The sequence below is a fragment of the Pituophis catenifer genome, unplaced genomic scaffold, assembly GCF_029215685.1.
Source record: "Pituophis catenifer annectens isolate HBS135680 unplaced genomic scaffold, rPitCat1.0.hap2 SCAF_1, whole genome shotgun sequence".
Taxonomy (NCBI): Eukaryota; Metazoa; Chordata; class Lepidosauria; order Squamata; family Colubridae; genus Pituophis; species Pituophis catenifer.
The window spans coordinates 236,493,103-236,516,236 of NW_027256881.1; the positions used below are offsets into that span (position 1 = coordinate 236,493,103).

Consider the following 23,134-nt stretch of genomic DNA (forward strand, 5'->3'; position numbering starts at 1 on the left):
GGAATAGCATCTCCCCAAGATTTTCATAGTTCCCATCTTGATGATGTTCAGGAAGTCTTTGGAAACCTGGCTAATCTCCCAGGCCTTGGAATAGAGTGGTGGCCTTTATGATTTTTCTTCTGGACGTACATGTATCTGTATCTTTACTGTTTCTTGCTTTTAAAGTACAGGCCATCCATAGTTGTTGGGAGACAGGTGATCTCCAAATTGGTTCTTTTTACTGCTTGAAGCTAGCCCTGGGCATACTACTTGGAGACCAAATGCACCATATGGCATGAAAGGGGGGGGTGAAATGCACCCGGTTCGGACCGGATTGCCCGATCTGGTAGCGATGGCGGTGGGTGGTTCGGAGAACAGGTAGCAAAAATCCTTGCGTCCCCCCCCATGCCCAGCTGAGCCGCACGATCATCAGAGGCTTTTTTTTTTTTTTTTTTTACTTTTAAAAGCATTTGTTTCTACAACTTCTTCCGTGGAAAAAATGCTTTTAAAAGTAAAAAAAAGCCTCTGATGATCGCGCAGCTCAGCTGGGATTGTCAGAGAGACTTTTAAAGCATTTTTTTCTGCAACCTCTTCCGGGAAGAAGTGGTTAAAAAAATGCTTTGAAAAGACTCTGACGATCAGACAACACAGCTGGGATCGTCAGAGCCTTTTCAAAGCATTTTTTTAACCACCTCTTCCCCGGAAGAGGTTGCAGAAAAAAAATGCTTTAAAAGTCTCTCTGACAATCCCAGCTGAGTTGTCTGATCGTCAGAGAGATTTTTCAAAGCATTTTTTTGCATTTGCAGAAAAAATGCTTTGAAAAGTTGAAGAAAAAAAAGTTCGCCACGCCCTCCCAGTCACATTACCCCCCCCCCCACCAAGCCACGCCCACAGAACTGGTAGTAACAAATTTTACATTTCACCCCTGGGCCTGAGCTTTCTTGTGCACTCCCCCCCCCCCCCTTGTAGCTTTTCTCATCCGGAAAGGGGAGGCTGCCAGTTGCTTGAAACAACGAATACCAGGTACTCCAGTCCTACATGAACACAATTCATAGCTTTTGTCTTATAATCTGTAGTAAGTCTTTGGCTTGTAAACGGACACATGCCTGGGCTGGTGGAAGAATTACAATTCTGTGATTGCGACACCACATTATTTGCTTGTGATGTCATCTGTGTGCCTTGCAAATTTTAATCCTGATGGTGGTCCTGAAGCTGATGATGAAGCCCAAGAAGACATACTGTATAACTTTGAAAAGGCATGTATTTTGGGGTTTGGAGACAGCTTTATTTGGACTATTCCAGTCTAAGTGCGTCCTTATTGAAGTTCTGCATTGGCTTTTGGCAGAGGGGAGATTACAGGGTGAAGATCATCATATGGCAAAGTGCAAGATTGCCTAAGCAAACTAACAATGTCTTTGAGGTCAAAGTCCTTCTGGTGCCAATATGTCTGAACTGAAGTGAAAGAAGTTAAATGAAGTTCTTTTTACATGTGACTAAAAATATGATTCTGATGTGTGTTAACTGTTACAACTGTTACAATCCAGAATTGCAACACACGTTCCAATCTTTCAAAATTAGGGTACTTCATCAAACTTGCTTGCAAAGTGTAAACATCTGCATATGCCACAGATGGAAGCAAAACTACATAAAAAATACATTCTTGGAGATTCTGTGTTCGAGCAAGCACTTTGGGTAGTTGCTACCACTAAGTAATTGATGGTGTTGTGTGTGTTGTTGTATGCTTCCTATTTAATTCAATTAAAAGTGCCTCTAACACTTTTATTTCCTGACACGGAGACATAAGTTTAATACTCTGTTACAATCCCAGGCAAGCCTGCAAAAGCTCCAATAAATGGAGACATGAGCTTCAATAGACTTTAATGCTGTAGATTGTTTTTCTCCTGATGCTTTCTCTTTAATTTTAATATTGGTTTTCTGTATCAATACACTCAACTGTGATGGTTAACTGAAAGCCCTCTGAGGAATTAAGTCTATTCCAGGAAAAAAGTCACAAGATTCTGCTACATTCAAATAATCTTTTGAATATGTTCCTCAAAGAAACCACTTCCCCCCCCCCCCCCAAACATTTATGCCTGTGGTCATATGTATTAAGTCAGTTTAGGGGCTGATATGTTACCAGCACCGTGGGAAAATGGATTGAGAGAGTTTCTGTCTTGGAGGTTAGGCTAGCTCAAACATGTTGTTCCTGCTTTGATTTTGGGGGAGGGGGAATCTGAATTAAAAAGGAAAAAACACACCCAGCATGCTTGGACAAGGGGATATAAGTGCTAGAGAGAAACAGTTTCTGGCCAGTACTACTTCCATCAACTTCAGAATAATCAAAATATGTTTGGCTCACCGAGCTGGTAACATCAAGCGCATACAGTAATTCTGTATTTCCCCTATATTTATTCTAGTTATTTTTTGGAGGAAAGGTTGCAAGCAAAGGCTTTTATTATAAACAATAATAATGGTACAGTATTGTTTTATTAAAATCTGTTTTTTTAAAACTGGAATACTGTACAAGACAGGGATATGGTCTTGCCTGTCTTAGGAAATCATCTTAGAGGGTTAGGTTTTTAGAATTGCTGTTGGAGGGTAACCTGTAGCTTCTTCAGCTTCCTCGGGGTTGATAGATCAAAAAGGAGGTATTTATTGTTTTAATGTTTTTTTGAATTGTTTCGTTTTATAATTATAGAATTGTAAGCCGGCCAGAGTCACTTGGTTGAGTTGGGCTACTATAGAAATTGAATAGAGAAATCAGTCAATCAATAAACCTTGAAATTCTGTATATCCATAAGATCCCACATTCCCATCCCCCTTGGAGATGATGATGTTATTTTTTTCTACCGCTGGAAAGAAAAGGGATTTCTTTAAAAAGCACTAAGGTTTAAGAATTTTTAAAAAGAATTAAAAAGGAGAAGTGATGCACTCTCTTTAAAAATGGGCATAATAATAAGTGATTCCTTTTTCTCTATAGGAGGGAACCTCTTTGACTCCATGGTTGGTATGCTCAGGACTATTGAGGACAAGCTCATTAGTTTTATAAAGAGTCTATATTTAGCTCATAGGCCACTCAAATGTGAGGTTTACTTTGTTCACTGTAACATTAGTTTCGTTGTGGTTGCATCGGGTATTTACCTTATGAAAAAGTAGAAGGCCTACAATCTTAGGAGGAAACTGCATATAAATCACTGAACAAATTGTGCATTTTGAAGATCCCTGCCCTATCAGATTGCTTGCTCTGTAACTGTAACCTATTCATGTGTGAAAATGGCAAAGTTCGGATCGGAGGTGGAGTTAAGGTCTGTTTTTCTTGCCAATCTCAAGGAGTGTAGTCTGTGTGTGCGGCTTTTCTGTTTAGTGGAGTTTTTCCCTCACCTCAGTTGTAGTCATAATGGGAAAGGATTAAATGCGCCTCAAATTCCATGATCCAGCCTGCAACATTTCTACTACCCTACTATTGCTTAACGAATCCATTATTTTTTTTTAAACATTAATTTGTTGAAAGTTATTTTAAATCCCTTTTGGGAAAACAGTTGGATTTGGGGTTGTTTTAAAATGTATAAATACTGATTTGATCTTAACTCCTTCCTTCCTTGACCCCTTTGCTTCCTTCCCTATTTTAAATTTACACTTCTATTTTTTATCCCCTTCCTGCTGTCTCTCTGCAGCCTTTTTCCTCCTGCTTCCTTGCTGTTGGTGGCTGGGCTCCTTCTCCCATGATTTTCTGCACTTAGACCAAGCTGTGCCTTAACCAATCAATTCAGACCGGCCTTCCTCCACAGGTGTGTATGGTATGGAAAATCAATCTTAAGTTTTATTTTGTGTCAGGATGAATATTGGGGTTTCTTCCAGATTGGCTTTCTTTAAAGACTGGGGAGCTCTTGTGGTAAGGAGAACAATGGTTCCAGGATGGAAGAAATATATAGCCTATCTTCCTTCCATATTTACAAATCTGTCAGCCTTTTTGTATATGAGGTCCATTAAAAATGTCTTTATTAATTTATAAGTAGGCTGTGGCTGAAGATATTTTTGATGGACATATGCTAATGTTTTGCCTTGAAGCACTTTGGCAACAACCGTTTGGGTAGATGATATGCAAAATGGCTTGTTCTCCTTGCTTGTCTTGTTAGCCCTGTTATGAAGACTGACAATCATCACTATTATTAATATTAATAATAAATATTAAGGTTTATAGCTTAACACTTGTGGCTTTGAATTGATAAAAAAGGGGGTCTTGAAGACAATCGGCTTGAGAAAAAAAATTCTTATAAAATAAGTCTGAGCATTTCCCAATCCGTAACCCTAAATTATCCTAATGTATTATATCTTTTATAGAAAGACTAAGTTTCCAGTTGGGGAATAAAATGCATAAAAAAACAAACATATGTAATTCCATACACAAGTGTATATATAGCCTGTGAATGATTTTGGAACATTAAATTGGAGAAGCTCTAGGATTGTTTATATATTGTGACCACGGCATAAATAGTGGTAAAAAGCATTTAAACAATTTTATGTGGCAAACATTTTTTGGTAACATGTAACAAAACTTGCATCTTTTCACCACATATCTCCATATATGTATGTTTGAAAGAAAACACTGCAGTTGTTTAAAAACACTACCTGTTGCCTCTCCCCTTCTGGCCCAGGCTTATCATGTTGCTCAATATAACTGCCATAGCCTGTTATAATTAGTTGGTAGGTCAAGTAACTGATTCCCAAGGACTGTGTTTTTAAAATGGTAGAAGTTACTCTCCTCATGACAGGAATTTGTAAAGTGACATGCAATTTCCTGTTCAAGGGACAGTGACCTGGACCCAAGCAGGCCGGCAGATATGAAAATGCTGCTACAGTAAAATATGTATGCGTGGTTGAGACTGACTGCAATTCCCCAAAATAGTTTTTAAAGTTGAGATGACTTCCTTTGAAGACCGGTTTAGTATAAATAATGTAATGAGATAAAATGATCAAGAATCACTAAAGATTGTGCTGACTGGTATTCACAGAAGGAAATTTGGCTAAAGCTTCTTTTTAAAATGGCTTTCCTATGCATTAAACTGTCCTAAAAATTAATCTAGGAAGGCAGCAAGTAAGAGCCATTTAACTAGAGCAAATTCTTAGTAAATGTACTTAAATAAGTGTGCTATGCTGCAGAGATAGAAAATTCCAGTCTTTTTAAAATGACACTGATATTTGACATTCTGATAGAAAGAAGTCCTAAAAATGTAAACTAAGGCATCAAATTAATAAAGAAATTAATGTTACAATGTCATTAGCATGCCTATATCCTATCCGGTATCTGATTTGCAATGAAGAAAACTCTGGAGGGATGACTTTTCAACCATCCAAAATGCCCATTGTATTATTAAAGGAACACTCCTGTAAATAGGGTTTCCTTTCACACACAGATTTGTATTCTTGAGCCAGTTAAAGTGTTGCAGTTACTATCTTGAGAGGTTATTAGTGTACAATTTTTCTCACTCTGCTGATTTGGGGGAGGATGACTTAGGTGGAACCTGGCCTCTTTCAAGTATTTTTAATCTGTCTTCCCAGATCTAAGATCGGTCTTTCTCTCTCTCTCCTTGCTTGTCTCCCAAACGTGTTCTTTGAAGTGAGGGGATCCTTCTCCCCTCGTACCCCTTTTCGGTGTGTCGTCAATTCTCACATCCCCCGTGGCATCTCCCTGCCTTGCACCCACTCTCCCCCTGTGTGGGGCCTTCAAAACCATGGATGACTCGGAAGTGGAGTCGACTGCCAGTATACTTGCCTCCGTCAAAGAGCAGGAGGCACAGTTTGAGAAGCTGACACGGGCGCTGGAGGAAGAACGGCGCCATGTCTCTGCACAGCTGGAGCGCGTCCGTGTCTCCCCACAGGATGCCAGCCAAACAATGGCCAACGGCACCCTCACCCGCCGGCACCAGGTAACATCTAGTGATGTGCTCAAGCGGGATACTTGCCTTCTTCTGATTATGTGGTTCCTGCTGGAGGGCTACTTCGGTAGTTTGGCTTCTGTTGGAAATACTTTGTGGAGCAGCTTGGTCCAAGAGCTTCAGGTTTCTGCTGTCTGCATAGCTAAGTGTTTTGATGAGTGTATTTGTCAGTATTCAATATGAGTAGGGCCATAGAGCTGTGTTGGTTAAAGGCTATCCAGTGTGGGAATCAATTAATAAGTGGTCTCATCCAATTTCACAGTGTCTGGCTAATGCTTAAATTCATTGTACTTATTACATGTGCACTTGTAGTGACAACTGAGAACGCAGGTTCACTATTTGTTTTGTGGATGCACAGTACAACAGTGGAGATGTTTAGTAGTAAGCCACTAGAGTCCTTTGCTCTTTTGGAAACATCCTGTATGTCATGCATATATATTTATACCCTAAAGTTTCTTAATTGCTCTCCCCATGTCTAATGCAAGCTCCTGTGCATTCTCAAACAGTAGCTTGATGGTTTTTATGAAAAGAGAGCCCTAAACAGATGAAATAGACAAAAAGAGTAATAAGTAGATTTACTGACTAAGGAATGCCAGACAGTAAACAAAGCTCTCTTTGCTCTGAATGACAATATTTGTACAAGATGATGATAATAAAAATGGCCTCCAGTGTGACTATCAGATCCTGAAACTATTGACATAAGAAGCATGAAATAGGACCAAGGAAATGTGTCTGCCAACTGCCACAAGTGAGGCATCAAATGAATTTGATTAAACTTTTGCACCAAGCTCATCTTGCTTTTCCCCTTGGGTTTTGGCTTCTACCGGCTATTCAGGTTCTGCCCTTTTATCTTAAAAGTGTACAGATGAGTAAATAGCCAGTATCAGATGATGTTAAACTTGTGCTTAGAATAAATACTGCATACCACTTAAACTTCCATACTTTGGGTAGAAATTACTTTGGATGCATGCAGGAAGACATAATTATAAAGATGATAAGCAGGAACTCTCTGCTGTAAAAAAAATTTAAATGCATTTTTCCTTTTCATTCTGGGCAGTAAAGGGTGGTGTCTGTAAGTAGAACTAGATGACGGAGACCAGGTTGATTTTCTCAAGAGGTTTTATCGATGGCTTGCTTTTCTGAACTATTTCTAAAGGTGCTTCCATTTGCTGTTTTGAGCTTTTGTGGCCTATAAAAACTGGGACAGCATGGACTCAGTATTTATAAACTTTGGAACGTACAGTGTTCAACTTCAATGTTATAAATGTTAATAAATGGATACGATAATACACACCTGCTTCTTTATTTCTATGAAGAAATGTAAACCTAAGATACTACCTACACTGTATTGCTAATATTATCACTTTCAAATCGCAGCAGCCTCATTTCTAAATATTTGGCATTGTAGCTGTATGTGGGATTCAGTGTAATAGACTGAAGTGCTCAGTTGCCATACATGCCTCTGTCTCTCTCCCTCCCTCTTTCTCTCTCTTTCCTCTCCTGCCCCCCCATTCCTTCTTGTTTTCTGATGGTGATCACAAATTCATCATTATTATTTTTTGCAGAACGGCCGTTTCTTGGGCAATGCTGACTTGGAGAGACAGAAATTCTCAGAATTAAAGCTCAACGGACCACAGGTAGGAAAAGAAACTAAAAACTTCTTTCTGGCAAAGCTTACAGAAAGCTGCGAAGCTGTTTGGAGAAGATCTTAGATAATTGGTTGGAATCTTAGCAAAATCCAAATAATTGGAAGTCTTATATGGATAAAAGATGTGAAGGAACATCTTGGTGACTAAATGTATGAAAAGAAAATCCATGATCTTCCACTCTTGTTTGGTGGTTTGCTATTTGACTAATACACTTTTTTAAAAGTAATTAAGTGCAAATTATAACCAGAGTTCTAAAGTTTTAGTCAAGAGCATGTATCACTGAATTTATGTGAGTTTTCTGCATGAGTTTTTTATTTTATAGTGGGTGCAAACAAACATTATGTAGCAATTTGTTGCTGTCAGAGACTTGAGCATAAAAGATTTTTACAAAGGGTGTTTGACCTGTAAGAAATGACTTCTTAGAGTATTGTTTGCACAGAAATAGGTTGATAGGTTTCCCCCTCATTTCCCTAGGACCATAGTCACCTCATATACAGCACCATTCCCAGGATGCAGGATCCAGGACAAATTGTGGAAGAGACATACACCATGGAGGAGGACCCAGAAGGTGCCATGTCAGTTGTTTCAGTAGAGACCTCAGATGATGGGACAACCCGTCGTACAGAGACCACGGTGAGAGTCTAGGGAGAAGTGGCGAGGATCTTAGGCAATCTGTCTGGGAAGGTTTCTGTAGGGAAGAGGTGATGTTTATGGTTCCTAGATGCATGGTATTGAGTAACCTCTAAGAGCAAATAAAAAGCATATAACACAAATTATGGTTTTCTATTTTTGTCATTGGCAGCTGTCTTTATATTGTGATCTGAGGTAGCTTTCACCTGGTGATTTATTCAGTTTATTATTTCAAAGGACCAGTGCAGACATAATATAGAAAGTTTATTAAGTACAGAGAAAGCTGCAATATAGTTGCTTTTTGACCCATTAGTTATGCTTTCTCAGTCTGGTTGGAGTTAACTATTGTATTGGCATAAAGTTGATAATCAGTATGAGGAAACCATTAGGAGCGGATCTGAAATCCTGGAGGTGTTTTTGACTTGACACGAGGAACAGAGCATCTGATCCTGCCAACAGCTCTTGACTGGTTATGCGTTTGGTACTCTTGCATTATGTGAGGTGTAGTGGGATTCTAACAGCCACAGAAACAGTTCTACAGGTCTTCTTGTTGAGTGAATGGTGTTGGATTTAATTTTCCTGTAGTCTGGGAGTTTCAGGGATCAGAAAATTTTCTAGGAAATGCTATAGAACAGTGATGGCTAGCCTTTTTGCCATCATGTGCCAAAAGCGGGGGGAGTGTGGGGGAGTTGCGCGTGTGCATGCCCACACCCATAATTCTATATGCCATGCGCGTATGACACCACCACCCCGCGCTCCCCTGCTTTTGGCACACGATGGCCCAGTGGGCCCATTTTTTGCTCTCCCCTGGCTCCAGAGCCTCACTAGGAGCCTGGGAAGCACGAAAACGGCCTTCTCCACCCCCCCACCCCCCGAGGCTCTCTGGAGGCCAGAAACAGCCCATTTGCTGACTTCCAGTCCCACTGGAAGTTGGGAAATGGGCCGTTTCTGGCCTCCGGAGAGCCTCCGGGGGGGGGGGGGCCACTTTCGCCCTTCCCAGGCTCCTAGACAGGTTGTGGAGCCCAGGGAGAGCAAAAAACAGGCCATTTCCGGCCTCTAGAGGGCCTGCTGAGGGGGGTGGGGAAGGCCGTTTTCGCCCTTCCCCAGGCTCCTAGAGAGGCTCTAGAGCCTGGGAAGAGCAAAAAACAGGCCTTCCCCACCCCCCAGGCCCTCCAGAGGTAGGAAACAGCCCGTTTCCCTACTTCCAGGTGGCCCAGAAGACCCGAAAATCAGCTGGCTGGTGCACCCATGCACTCCGCAGCTGAACTCACGTGCCCACCAATATGGCTCCGCATGCCACAGGTTCGCCATCATGGCTATAGAATAAGATAATATTTGAAACTGATATACAGGACATGACTTGAGATAATAGAGAATAGTGTCCTTTGGAATTAATGAAGAAATGCTGTGCAGCGCATGAGCAGTGATACCTGCTCTGCCCTCAGAACTATTGTGAGGTGACAAGTTGATGCCGGATAGCTCATTCTTACTATTCTATAGGTGAAAAAAGTTGTGAAGACCATGACCACACGTACAGTGCAGCAAGTTGGCCCAGATGGGTTACCTATTGATGGCTCTCCAGTTACCAACAACTACATCCAGACCATGGATAGGAATTTCAGGAAGAACACAAATGGTGGCCCTGGGGCCTACATGACCCAGCCAGGCACAGCTACCCTTCCACGAAATTATCACTACTCAGATAGTTATGGGCGGCCCTATGAAGATAGCTACCATGGCAGCGAACACAGCTACGGTAGCCTATCCCGAGTCACCCGGATTGATGAGCGCTACCGACCCTCCGTGGATGGCTACAGGGCTCCCAGCAGGCAGGATGTCTATGGTCCCCAACCGCAGGTGCGGGTAGGGGGAAGCAACATGGACTTGAACCGCTTCCATGCTGAGCCTTATGGGCTGGAGGATGACCAACGCAGCATGGCGTATGATGACCTGGATTATGGTGCAGTGTCAGAATATGGGACAGCGAGGCGGACTGGGACACCTTCTGATCCCCGCCAGAGACTCAGGTAAGAGGATAAGTTTAGCATATTTTAGCCAGCCTTAGCAATGTTTTGATGTTTCTTCCATACTAATAGAGAAGAATCTTTAACTACCCTTGAAAAAGCGTTTGTAGTACTGAGTGACAGTGACATTTCTAAAGCAACCAGGACAATTCTGGGATAAATTTAGTATGGTACCGTAGATAGATGGCTCTTAACTGGAGACTATTTGTGTATCAAAAATTTTTCAGGGGAATGAATATGCTTGATCTTTCTCTTGTAAATTTGCATGCAGGGAAGGATTACATCACAACTCTGCTGAGCTGGTAATTTGTTTCAGTGGCACAGATCTGTGTAACCGAGTCTCATTCCCGTTAATATGCCTAGTCCAGGCAAGTTGCATGAAATTGCAGATGGGGAAGAGAGGACTCCAATAATAGAAAAGGTTCAAGTAACAAAAAGAACGTAAACCTTCCCCCCCCCCATTTTTTCTCAGCCCCTTTCCCCCTGGGAAAAAAAACCCCACAAACTCTGGAAATGGTTAACACTCCCCAACCCAATGAAAGGTACTGGTATTTTCACTTTTTATTCTTGCCTTCATTTTTTTCCTATTGATTTTTAATGGGAAGATTTTATTTTTTTTGTAAAAGTTTTTTTTTTCCCCAAAACAAACACACACAGACAAACAAACAATACATTTTTTCTGAACAGAGTATTGGCCGAGTCAAAATTTGTACAGCTTTTAGTTCTCCATTGAGAGTGGAGACAGCAGCCAGTGTGGGTACCACTCATCCAATCAGATTGAAGGACTGAGCCAGCCAATAATTTCAAGTCCCGCCCCTGTTGCCGGGCAGACCCAGCTTTGGCTCAGTCCTTCAGTTGGACTGGCGTGTGGGTCTATAGCTCTGACTGCTGTCTTCTAAATATCTGTCCCTTTGTGGAAATATTGGTGTTTTTTGGATCTGGACTGTTTTATGACGTTTCTCTGCTTCTCCCTATGGACTTGGTTGCCTTGGATTTCGTGAGTTTTTTTCCCTTTGGTTCCCTTGAGAGCTTTTAATTCCCTGGTGCAAAGGTTTTTTTGTTTTGTCCCCTTGGGGACCCCTGGGGGGCTTCCTGGACGTTCCTGCCAGGCTTGGCAGCCCTTCGCTTCAGGATCTGGCCCTTCCTCCCTAGATCGCTTCGCCCAGGGGCTTGTATCCTTCGTAGCGGCCGTTTTTCGCGCCGTTTCTGTGGCGGCGGCCATTTTGTCGCCCTCCGCTCCGTTTCTGAACCTCCCAGCCTTAAGAGAACTTTTCTGCCTGCGATTGGGACTTTAGACTGCTGGCCTCCCTCGCCTCCTTTCCCTGGAGGCTGAATTTGCTGCCCTCATTGCTCCGGAGTGCTTCTCTCCTGTTTGGATCCGACTTTGCTGCAGCGCTATTTCGCCGCTCCGACGAACAGCTGAGCTAATTAGGGGCGTTTTTCGACTGACGAGCAGCTAAGCAGAGGCTACAGATCTCTTCCTTGCATACCTTGCTGCTACAACGCCTGGGCGGCTTCCTGACTATTTGATTATTGGGATCTTTGAGGTGGGGCTTCCGCCCCCCCCCCAGCAACAGTTCTAAGCTGCTGGCATTTTCTGGAAGCTGTTGGCATATTCAGGGGCAACCATTTGAACTGCAATTGACTGGGCTGGCTGTGCGGGTGTTTGTGGAGCTTAGCGCCCCCCCTTCCTCTGGCTATTGGACTTGATTATATACCCGCTGCTCTTGCCAGCCTCCATTGCTGCCTCCCTAGTTGCAGCGGCCATTTTGTGGAGTGACTGCGCTCCCCTGCCCTTTCCCCCTTGGAACGTGTATACAGGGCCTACAATTAGTGGAGTTGCCGCGCTCCCCAACCGGTCCTTATCTTGTGACTGCCGCGTCTGTCTTGGGATCCGTCATTATGCCGAAGTCATTGACCAAATCCAAACATGGTCGTAAAAACAGCTCCGCTTGTCAGAGGCAATCGGAGGATGAATCTGTCTCGCTTCATGATCCGGCACAGTCACAAGCTGCCCCTTCCTCTCATGCTCATCACAAGAGCAGGAAGCATAGCAGCGCGCAGGACAAAGTTGAAAAACGCAGGGACAGAGTACTCACTCAACTTTGTGCAAAAGCGAACTCTGACCTTCAGGCTTCTGCGGCCTCTGCTTCGCTACAAGGTCCTCGACCGGTGACTCCGGACCAGCTGTCTCTCAGGGACTGCCCTGTCACTATCTCCACTTCAAATTTATGGGGGACCTTGTCGATGCTCCGCTCCCGGACGAGGATGTTCCTGATATTCCACCTCCTTTAGCCTCCTCTGCGGTTCCCTTGGTTCCGGTCCCACCTCCGGAGGCGGAAAATCCCCCTCTTCCTGCCGACCAATTGCAGAAGATGATTGAAGCGGCGGTGCAAAAGACCTTGGCAGCGGGTCTTCGTCCCTCCAGCTTAGCCGGCTCTGTTCGGTCCACCTCACCGGAACAGCCTCATTCTTCTGGTCTCGCTCCTTCCAGAGCGCTCCACTCTCCTTCTTGTTCCCAAGCTAGTCACTGCTCCTCTCTGTCGGACGTAGGCGATAGTGACTCTGGTCTGTCAGACGACGAGAATCTGCCGCCTGATCAGCCGACAACTACTGCCCTTTTTCCACAGGCCTTGTTCCGGTCTCTTCTGTTTAAAGCCGTCAATACGGCCCAACTTTCCTCTCCAGCTTCCCAACCTTCTGTTTCTGTACCTCCTGGGACTTTGGACCCGATGTTCGCTGAACCGGCCAAACCGATTACAACCATTCCCACGCCTCCTCTTTTCTTGGATGTCGTGAAACGGCAGTGGGCTTCGCCGGGGTCAGCCCCTCTCCCGTCTTCATCTGACCGTACGAATTTCCATGTTGCATCTGAACTGGACACTCTTCTGCAGCTTCCATCAATTGATGCTCCTATCGCCGCTCTTCTGTCTTCGGCCACTGTACCGGGCGATCCTGCTGAGAACTTACGACCTGATGAACGCCGTGCTGATTTGGTCCTCCAAAGAGCTCATCTGGGGGCGGCCTGGGCCATCAAAGCGGCTTCAACGGCGTCTTTCTTTAACCGCACCACGTTGTTGTGGCTCCGCCAGTTACAAGAGAAATTGTCGCCGGAGGATGCTCGTATTAAGCATGACCTCAATAAGATTGTAGCAGCGGTTCAGTTCTCAGCGGACTCGACACTCGGCGCGGCTCGCTTTGCTGCAAAATCGTTAGCCTCTGCTGTGACGGCTCGCCGTTTGACCTGGCTCCGACATTGGCAGGCGGATGCAAGGCATAAGTGGAAGCTCGCATCAGTCCCATTTGGGGGGTCCCGTTTGTTTGGGGAAGCTTTAGATCCTTTTTTGACCGAAACCAGGGACAAACGGAAGGTTTTGGCGGCGGCTTTCCGCAGGGGGGATTCCCGTTTCTCTCCGTATCCCCCCCGACCCCACCTTCGAGGTAATGATGTTGGAGGCCCCTCTTCCTCCTCCTTTCCCTCGCCCCGGCCGTACACACATTTTGGTAGGCATCGGGGCTCGCAAGATAGAGGATTCCGGGGCAGATCGTTCGGGTCTAAACGGCCCTTTCGAGGGGGAGGAGGTCGTTTCATCCGTCGCCGGCGCTAATTTCATTGCTGATCCTCCCATTGGCGGCAGATTGGCCATCTTCCTGGCTGCCTGGGAACGGTCCACCTCTGATCAGTGGGTCCTAGCCACTCTTCGTTCTGGTCTAGCTATCGAATTTGTCTCCACCCCCCCTGACTCCTTTGTCTGCTGCCCGATTTCTCGTAATTCGGAGAGAAAGTCCCTTATGGACGCAGCTGTTCGGCATCTCCTGGCCATTAGAGCTATTCAACCTGTCCCTGCGGGCCAGGAGCGTCAGGGTTTCTATTCCCGGGTTTTCCTGGTTCCCAAATCTTCGGGGGGGTGGCGCCCTATTCTGGACCTGAAACGTTTAAATAGGTACGTGGTGTACCGTAAATTTAAAATGCAATCATTGCAGACTATTTTAGCCGGTGTTCGGAGGGGCGATCTCCTCTCTTCCATAGATCTTACGGAGGCTTATTTGCACATCCCTATCCTTCCTTCCCATAGGCGTTTTTTAAGGTTTTGTTACGGTGGGGTCCATTATCAATATAGGGCGTTACCCTTTGGTCTTTCCTCTGCCCCCCGTACTTTTACGAAGGTATTGGCCGCTCTAGCGGCCTCTCTTCGTATCCGTTCTGTTAGGCTTTTATGCTACCTCGATGATATTCTCCTGTTGTCCCCCTCTGTCTCTCAGGCAGTTTCGGATGTTCGCCTCACTGTAGAGACTTTGGCGGCCCATGGTTTCTCGGTTAATTTGGATAAGAGTTACCTCTCCCCGTCCACCAGTTTGGTCCATTTGGGGGCTCTTATCGACACTGTTCAGGGTAAGGTGTTCCTGTCCCCCGATAGACAGGCGAGTATTCGTCAGTTAATTTCCAAGGTGGAAGCTTGTAGGGCCGTTTCCCCTCTTGTCCTCTCCCAACTGTTAGGCAAGATGATCTCGGCCATCTCCATAGTTCCTTGGGCACAACTGCACGCACGGGAACTTCAATGGTTTCTCTTGCCGTTGCAGAAGGCGGGCAGAGGCACATCATCCAGGCCGGTTCCGGTCCCTCCTGCTGTTCGCCGATCCCTGCGGTGGTGGCGCTCCCCTGCCCTGGCTGCGGGGTCATTCTTCCTGGATCCTCAGAGGGTGGTAGTAACTACAGATGCCAGCCTCCTCGGCTGGGGGGCCCATTGTCAAGGTCAGTTGGCTCAGGGCACTTGGAGTCCGGCAGAGTCCCGCCGCCCGATCAACTGGCTGGAACTACAGGCGATCTTCCTGGCTCTCAGGTCCTTCCGAAATCTGGTCTCAAACTCCCACGTCCTCGTTCTGACGGACAATGTTGCAGCGAAAGCGCACCTGAACAAGCTGGGGGGGACCAGATCGAGGTCGCTTCTTCTGTTGGCCCTGCGACTGGGATTCTGGGCAGAGCGGCACCTTTGCTCCCTCCGGGCGGAGCATATTTCCGGAGTGGACAACTCCCAAGCGGACTGGCTGAGTCGTCGAGTGGACAACGCGGAGTGGCGCCTCCATCCCCGGATCTTTCAGGAGCTGTCGCGTCGGTTCGGCATGCCGATCATCGACCTCTTCGCAACAAGCGCGAATGCTCATCTGCCACGGTTCTTTGCCCGGTTCCCAGATCCTCAGGCTGCGGGCGTCGACGCTCTTCGAATTCCATGGCCGGCGGGTCTTCTCTACGCTTTTCCCCCGACCTCACTCTTACCCAGGGTTGTTCGCAAGATCTTATACGAGCGGGCGGAAGTGGTCCTTGTAGCACCTCATTGGCCCCGGAGACCCTGGTATGCGGACCTTGTGTCCCTCTCGGTGGCCCCATCGTGGCGCATCCCCCTCGAGGACGACGTTCTGTCCCAGGGCGCTCTATTGCACCCGGACCTGGCCTGGCTCAACCTGACCGTTTGGCGGTTGAGCGGAGCACTTTGACAGCAGTACATATTCCGCCGGACGTTATTCAGACATTGCAGGCCTCGCGCCGCCCTTCTACGGATCGGATTTATTCTGCCACTTGGCGTGCCTTCTGTTCCTGGTGTTCAGAGTCTGGAGTTTCTGCTCTTCAGCCATCCATTGTGGACATTTTATGCTTTCTGCAGCAGGGTCTGGCTCAAGGTCTCTCTTCCAATACGTTACGCAGGCATGTGGCCGCGCTGTCTTCAGTCCTGGTCTGCGGATCTCTGCCATCATTGTCGCAACATCGCCTAATCCGGCGTTTTCTTCGAGGGGCTACGAATTTGTGTCCTCCTGTATTACACAGATATCCGACCTGGGATCTCCCTTTAGTATTGGAGTCGCTTACGGGACCTCCGTATGAACCTTTGCGAACTACTAGTCTCCGTCTACTCACCTGCAAGGTGGCCTTTCTTGTGGCGATAACGTCGGCCCGTCGTATATCAGAGATAGCAGCATTGTCTATCCGTTCTGACCTTTGTGTCTTTCATTCGGACCGTGTAGTACTCCGCTTGGACCCTACCTTCGTCCCGAAAATCAATTCGGTTTTCCACCGATCGCAGGAAATCATTCTGCCTAATTTCTGCCCGCATCCTGCTCATCCCCGGGAGCGCAGATGGCACTCGCTCGACGTACGGCGGGCTTTGCGGATCTACATTAAGAGGACATCTGTTTTCCGTCGTTCGGAGTCGCTGTTTGTCTCATTTCTGCCCGTTTCCCAAGGGTGCAAGGTCTCCTCATCTGTTGTCGGTCGTTGGATTCGGCATACCATCGCCTCGGCTTACGACCTTCATTCCCTTCCGCGTCCAGCTCGAGTGACCGCTCATTCCACCCGTAGCGCTGCTACGACTGCTGCATGGGCGACGCAGGCGCCTTTGTTTGAGATCTGCAGGGCGGCCACGTGGACTTCGCCGGTTCCCTTCATACGTCATTATCGATTGGATCAATTTGCATCGGCGGAGGCGGCGTTCGGACGACGGGTGCTTCAGCGTGTTGTTGCCGGGGAGACGGTTGTTGCTGACCAGCCGGTTCCCACCCTAAACTCGGGACAGTGAACTGGGGTATGTCCCACACTGGCTGCTGTCTCCACTCTCAATGGAGAAGGGGCGTTGGTCCTACCTGATACGCTCCTTCTCGTTGAGTGGAGACAGCAGCCAGACCCCCCCTTATCCGGCTGTGTCTCCTGTCTGTCCTTTTTTTCTCTCTTTACTTACCTGGTGGCTTGTTGCCTTCTGTGCCCACACGCCGAGTCAGTCTTACGAGTCTTCGCCAAAGCTGGGTCTGCCCGGCAACAGGGGCGGGACTTGAAATTATTGGCTGGCTCAGTCCTTCAATCTGATTGGATGAGTGGTACCCACACTGGCTGCTGTCTCCACTCAACGAGAAGGAGCGTATCAGGTAGGACCAACGCCCCTTTTCTCCAACACAATTTATATATTTCACTTTTTGCTATAATATTCTTTCTCTCTACTTTTTTATTTTATTTTCCTTCTGTTTTGTCTGATATATAACCAATATTACCATTCGCTCTAAACTCTAATCTTGGTCAATTCTTCTTTTCTTCCCCCCCCCAATTACTTTTTCCAAATGGAAACCCTTTAATTTAAAGTCAATCGTTTTTCTAAAACCTAACCCTAACTTTAAATCATCTTATTCAAATATTTTCCCATTGCTCCCTTTTCACAACATAATATAGTTTCAAATATTTTCCCTAGATTCCATTATTCCAATTATAGATATTAGTATTCATACAATTTTACATATATAACCCATTTCCTTCCCTCTTTTCCATTTCTTTCCTTTATCAGCTTATCCAAATACTACAATCAAATATCTTACTACAGTTCACTTAAGTATATAACATTAAAGTCATTCATTTCTATTTCTCAATTCCAATTGTATTTTAAAAAATAAACCCAATTTTCCATTGCTTTTTCAAATATATATACTATCTACACTTCTTCATAATAAACCATAATCACAATCCATAATATTTCCTCCTCTTAGAAGTTAATTTCAATAGTTGCTAACAGTGTTAAACAGTAAGCAAAGTCAATTTTCATCTTTTCCCTTTCTCTTCTCCTCTTATTTAATAATCCATTAATCCAGTGGTGAAATCTAAAATTTGTTACTACCGGTTCTGTGGGCGTGGCTTGATGGGGGGAGGTAATGTGATGATGGGCGTGGCCATTTTTTAAAAAAACTTTTAAAACCATTTTTTTCTACAACGTCTTTGGCGAAGAGGTTGTAAAAAAATGCTTTCAAAAGGCTCTGACGATCCCAGTTGAGTTGCCTGATTGGCAGAGGCTTTTTTTCTTTTAAATGCCTCTGACGATCCAAGCTGAGTTGCCTGATCGGCAGAGGCTTTTTTTTTTTTTTTTTTTTTTTTTTACTTTTAAAAGCATTTTTTGGGCCGAAGAGGTTGTAGAAAAAATGCTTTTAAAAGTAAAAAAAAAAAAAAAAAGCCTCTGATTGTGTGGCTCAGCTGGGCATGGGGGGAGGCAGGGATTTTTGCTACCGGTTCTCCGAACCACCCACCTCCATTGCTATCGGGTCGGGCGATCCGGTCCGAACCGGGAGCATTTCACCCCTGCATTAATCCCTTTTCACAATACAATATAATTTCAAATGCTTTAGCTGAATTCCATTATTACAGTTAAAGACATTCCAAATATTACAATCTCATATATTAAACTTACTACAATTCATTTATAATTATAGATCTTACTTCAATTCATATAGTTCTAAATATAACACATATTTTCTCTTTTCCTTTCCATTAACTACTCCTTTCTCCCTTTCTCCCATTCTCTCTTTAATGGGAAGATTTTTATTCTAGAACAGTGGGTTCCCAAATGTTTGGATTTTGGGATCCTTTTACATTCTTAAAAATTACTGAGGATCTGAGGACTGGAATTCCTACACCTGAGGACAAATAGCACAGTTAGAAGCTTTCTTGTAATGGGCCTCTTTTGTTGCTGACTTTTTATCTAGGAGATCAGTGGATCTACTTTTGACTAGGCCTCAAAGACCATTTTTGAAAGAACACAAAGCCACTCCCCAGAAGAAGCCCCCGATCTGCTACTTGACAGGCTTGTCCCATGTGCGCAGTGAGAGGGGAGACCTAGCTGTCCCATTTCACCACTTCAAAACTTGCATTTAAAACAAGCTTGCCACTCGGCTGATCATAGCCTTGTTTGAGGGTGGATTTAACAAACTACAGCCTCAAGAAAGTGGTGGATGCAACTGAAAATCTCATCTCTTCCAAAGCCGCCAGCTCTTGTAGCCCATCAGACAGCCCATCTGTTCTGGCAGATGGTGGGTGAAGCAGGGGAGATTCCGGCTTCCCAAAACATGGTCCTGGAGGAAAGTGCCCAGGAACCAGACGTGGCAGTGGGCATTCCCAAACCAGCCTGAAGTGAAGTCAAGAGCATGGCGTTGGTAACAAAATCTATGAAATTAGCCTAGGTTAAAACTGCTGCAATTTGCTGTCAGCTTAAAGGGAGAAATACCATTTTAACATCAAAACAGCTGAGGATGACTTCAGGTGCTTCACATATGTATTTGGAAACAAAATGACTCATGGGGTTATGACAGAAAACCTTGTCAGGACATGTTTGTCCTGTGCTTAGAGGAAAGTGAGGACGTAGTCTAGGGTCAGACTGTATAGCTCTGTTTTATTATCATGTTGACAGTTTCTTTTGACCAACTTTGTTTTTCTAACTTGTCAAACTGACAAAATTAAGAGGTTTTTTTTTTAAAAAAAAACCCCTGCGGTTTATGGTTTCAGCTTTGAGTAAAATTAAAATCTTATTGTACACACAACTAGAAAGTGTAATTAGCTTCTGACTGAGCTGTACTTTTATGTTTCATAAATTTACTGAACCCGACCTGTATTGAATTATTTGTTCTTAAAATAGGAAAATGAACTTAGATCAGGTCAGAAAAAAAAATTAATATGGCATGTATTTATATTTCCCCCCTAGATTTCTGTTTTCCAACAAAAACAGACTTTTTAAACTTTTCGCCTTTACCACTGGTATGAGGTTTTAATGCCATTGAAGAGAAAATGTCTTTTATCCAAGGAATAATGTAACACACAATCCTTCATGTGCTTACACATTCCACCAGATGCATCCAGACATATAAAGATGAAAATATCAGGCCACGATGAACGAGGTTGTTGAATTATGCTTGAGATGCTTTTTTAAGCTTTTTCTTAGTCTTGGTTTTTTTCTTTCTTCCTTTTGCTGGATTGTGGCTAAATCTTGGATACAAGGTCTCTATTTTAGACCTCAGCTTTGCACTTAACCAAGACGATCCCTGCCTCCTTCCCTCATCTGAGTAAATACTACTTTACTTTGTGAAGGAGTTGTAAAAATTACAAGTGTATGCAAGAAGTATTACATGGCTATACAAATAATATCGCAGAACATCTGGTAGCAATAACATGACTACTATTCTTTTTGATAAAGTCTTCTGTGCTACAGGTGGATTATAGCAAGAGTATTTGGCAATGAGTTACTGCTTATACCAGTGTGGGCTTGCTATGTGAAGATAGATGCGATTAGTTCACAGGACGGGGGTTTTTTTTTGCCTCTTATTCTTTTCTAAAGTATGGAATGATCCTGATATCTTGTTCAGTATGAGAAATCTGTTTATCCTCTGGGCTAAAATTGCTTAACTTAGATTCTTAACTGGTCTGATAGCTGCTGTAGGATCCTGGGAATATGAATTTCTATTAAAAAAAGGAAAAAAAAACACCATCCTAACTTGCTAGCTTGATCCACTGCAGAGGCCTAAATTGTTCCACCTAAGCATTCCAAAAAAAAAAAAAAAAAAAGAGGATGTGGTTGTGGTTTCTACTGAAATGGGGCAATGCAATAGTAATTATGGAGTACAGCTTCCATTTCCCCTGTGTATTCAAACTGCCTTCCCTTCTCTAATGCAAGTTTATGTCCCTTGCTTGCTTGCCTGTCTTTCACAAGTATGGTCCCGAATTTTCATAATCTGATTAGTCTGCCCACTCCTTCCGTGTTATAGTCTTCAGCTACAGTAAATTGCATAAATGTAAGGCATGCAGACGGTCTTCTATAATACTTCTGTTTGACTTGCTGCCATTTGAAAGGAAGCGTTTCACCTCCTAAGGCAGTGACGGTTTACTTTTTCGGCACCAAGTGCCGAAACTGGAGCGTGCACATGCATGCGCACGACAGAACCCAGAAGAGCAGCTGGCGACGACGCGTGTGCCCACAGAGAGGGCTCTGCGTGCCACCTCTGGCACACCTGCCATAGGTTCGCCATCACGGTCCTAAGTTGCCTAAGTTGAAGTCTGAAGTAGATGAAATTGCCTTGTTGTTTGCTTGCCATTTATCCATTAGTCTCCATGCCTATAATTGCCTGATGTAATATGCAAAAATCAGTAAAACGTTGGAGTAATTTCCCCCTAATCGTAGCATGCTGGCTTAGATTACGGTAACCTAAGGCATCTGGAAAGTATCAAATTGAGGAAGATTCTTGAGCCAACAACAAAATCAGACTTTAAAAAGCAAATTAGACATTGAAAACCTGCAAACCCTCCCAAATTATTGGTTAACTCAGTGTTAGAATCTTTTTATAGCAAAACCAGATGCAAGAGGGAAGATTGATGGTTAGGATCACATGAGATTGTCCAATGTATGTAATAAGTGTCCACAGTCTGTAATGGTAGCACCAATGCAAGACTTTGGAGAAGATGTTCAGAGACATCTCCTCTCCCCCCTCCCCCCCCCAAGGTAGCAAAGAGCGTCTTAATTCCTTTCTTTTCAGAGCTGGAGAGGAGGAAGCAGCAAAACAGAGACGTCTCTGAGAGTTTAAATTTTCCTGTGTTATTGACAGTTTTTCTTTCTTTGTGCTCAAAGTGAGGAGAGGATGAACCTTTGTGGCTCAATAGTCTTTGGGGTTAAAATGGCAATGAACAGCTCTGGAAACTCAGGGTACAAATTGGGGAACCAGAGAAGGGTGAAAAAGCTTATCCTCTCCTTTCCTCTTGTTCTTATAACCCTGGTCTGAATTTGCAGTTTTCCTCAGCTGACTTTCTTTATACACTTAGGTGGTTCATCCTAATCATAGATATCCCAAATCACATCACAATTTTAGCCCTGATTTTCTGCAGAGAAACTTCATGCTCTTCCTTTCTTTAACTGAAGGTTGGCATCAGTCATTAAAGCTGTTGCCAAAGAACATATGCAGCTGTGAAGCAATTACAGTAGCAAAGACTGTCCTGAATTTCCCAATCACTATCTTGGCAAGGATAGAATAGCACTAGCTACATTCAGCAAAGACCTCTGCAAGGAATCTGGAATCTCTCTCCATTCAATTGAGTAGATAAGATCCCAAAATAACCAGCTCCTAGAGACCTTGCAGCAGCTGGTTTCTGACAAAGTCCAGGAGAAGGATTATTGCTATTATCATCATATGCTTTCTTGATACTGACAAAATAAAGACGAGCCATTTCCATTGGTTGACAGCTGAAATGATCTGGGGGGAGGGTGGGGGCTGTCATTCCCATGCATTTTAAAGCCTGAAAATAATGTTGTGAAGGTAACCTTTCAAATAACTAGTCCAACCTCAGCTGCATGCTGAGAACACTCATCCTTAATTATTTCTTTTGTGATTCATGGTGGCCTTGATACCTTGAAAATGCTTACAATGTGATGATCTTTGGTGCCCTCCCCAACGCTTGAATGGATGCAATTGGCATAAGATATTTGCCTAACTAAGGTTTGGCTTCATTTTAGACCTATGAGAGGCAAATTTCTTGTTTTATAGGATGATGAGAAAATAATCCTAACCTTTGCTTTGCTTCATTTGAATTGGCATCTCCTTTCCCTTGTGCCATGGCATGAGCATGATCTAAATCAGGGCTGTCACTCGTGGCCCGCAGACCAGATGCGTCATGCGCTGGCCCTGCCCATGCCTGGTTTAGTGAAGGGGGGAAAAGGTCCCGATATGTCATGTGATGCCACCATGACGACATCCCTGAGCTAGATGAATGTATATCGACACACCTCGTATCCAAATTGAATCATGAGTAGCTCTGTTGGACTTCTCTATAGCTTTAAATACTGACATGCTTGCTGGAAACGATTTGGGGAGGAGATTCTTTGAGATGGTGCTGTGGAGGTGGATATTATTAGATATCTTAGCTACTGGCACAGAGTGTGTGATAGGCAATTACTGTGAGAGGTGGCTTGGAGTTCACTGGACGATTTTGATTGGCTATTAAGTGCCTCTCCCTTTCCATCTAAATTTAGAAAAGTTGTAGGTAGCAATAGGTTGGATGAGACCCTATTGTTGTTTTGAGGAAAATAGGAGACAGGAGGTATGTTTGCTGCCTTAAATTGACCAAATTAAAAAAAAA

At 44.4% G+C, this 23,134-nt stretch overlaps 1 protein-coding gene across 5 annotated transcripts in view; it reads left to right on the top strand.

Annotated features, from left to right (window-relative positions):
- The window catches only part of CTNND1 (catenin delta 1), a 78,213-nt gene that overhangs the window by 22,870 nt on the left and 32,209 nt on the right, over positions 1-23,134 (top strand). For all 5 annotated transcript variants that reach the window (XM_070931343.1, XM_070931351.1, XM_070931365.1 and 2 more), the window contains exons 2-6: positions 3,654-3,767; positions 5,598-5,906; positions 7,481-7,552; positions 8,039-8,197; positions 9,695-10,221. In XM_070931343.1, the coding sequence (XP_070787444.1) occupies positions 5,712-5,906; positions 7,481-7,552; positions 8,039-8,197; positions 9,695-10,221 (953 nt within the window). In that variant the 5' untranslated portion in view covers positions 3,654-3,767; positions 5,598-5,711. The remainder of the gene's footprint in view (positions 1-3,653; positions 3,768-5,597; positions 5,907-7,480; positions 7,553-8,038; positions 8,198-9,694; positions 10,222-23,134) is intronic.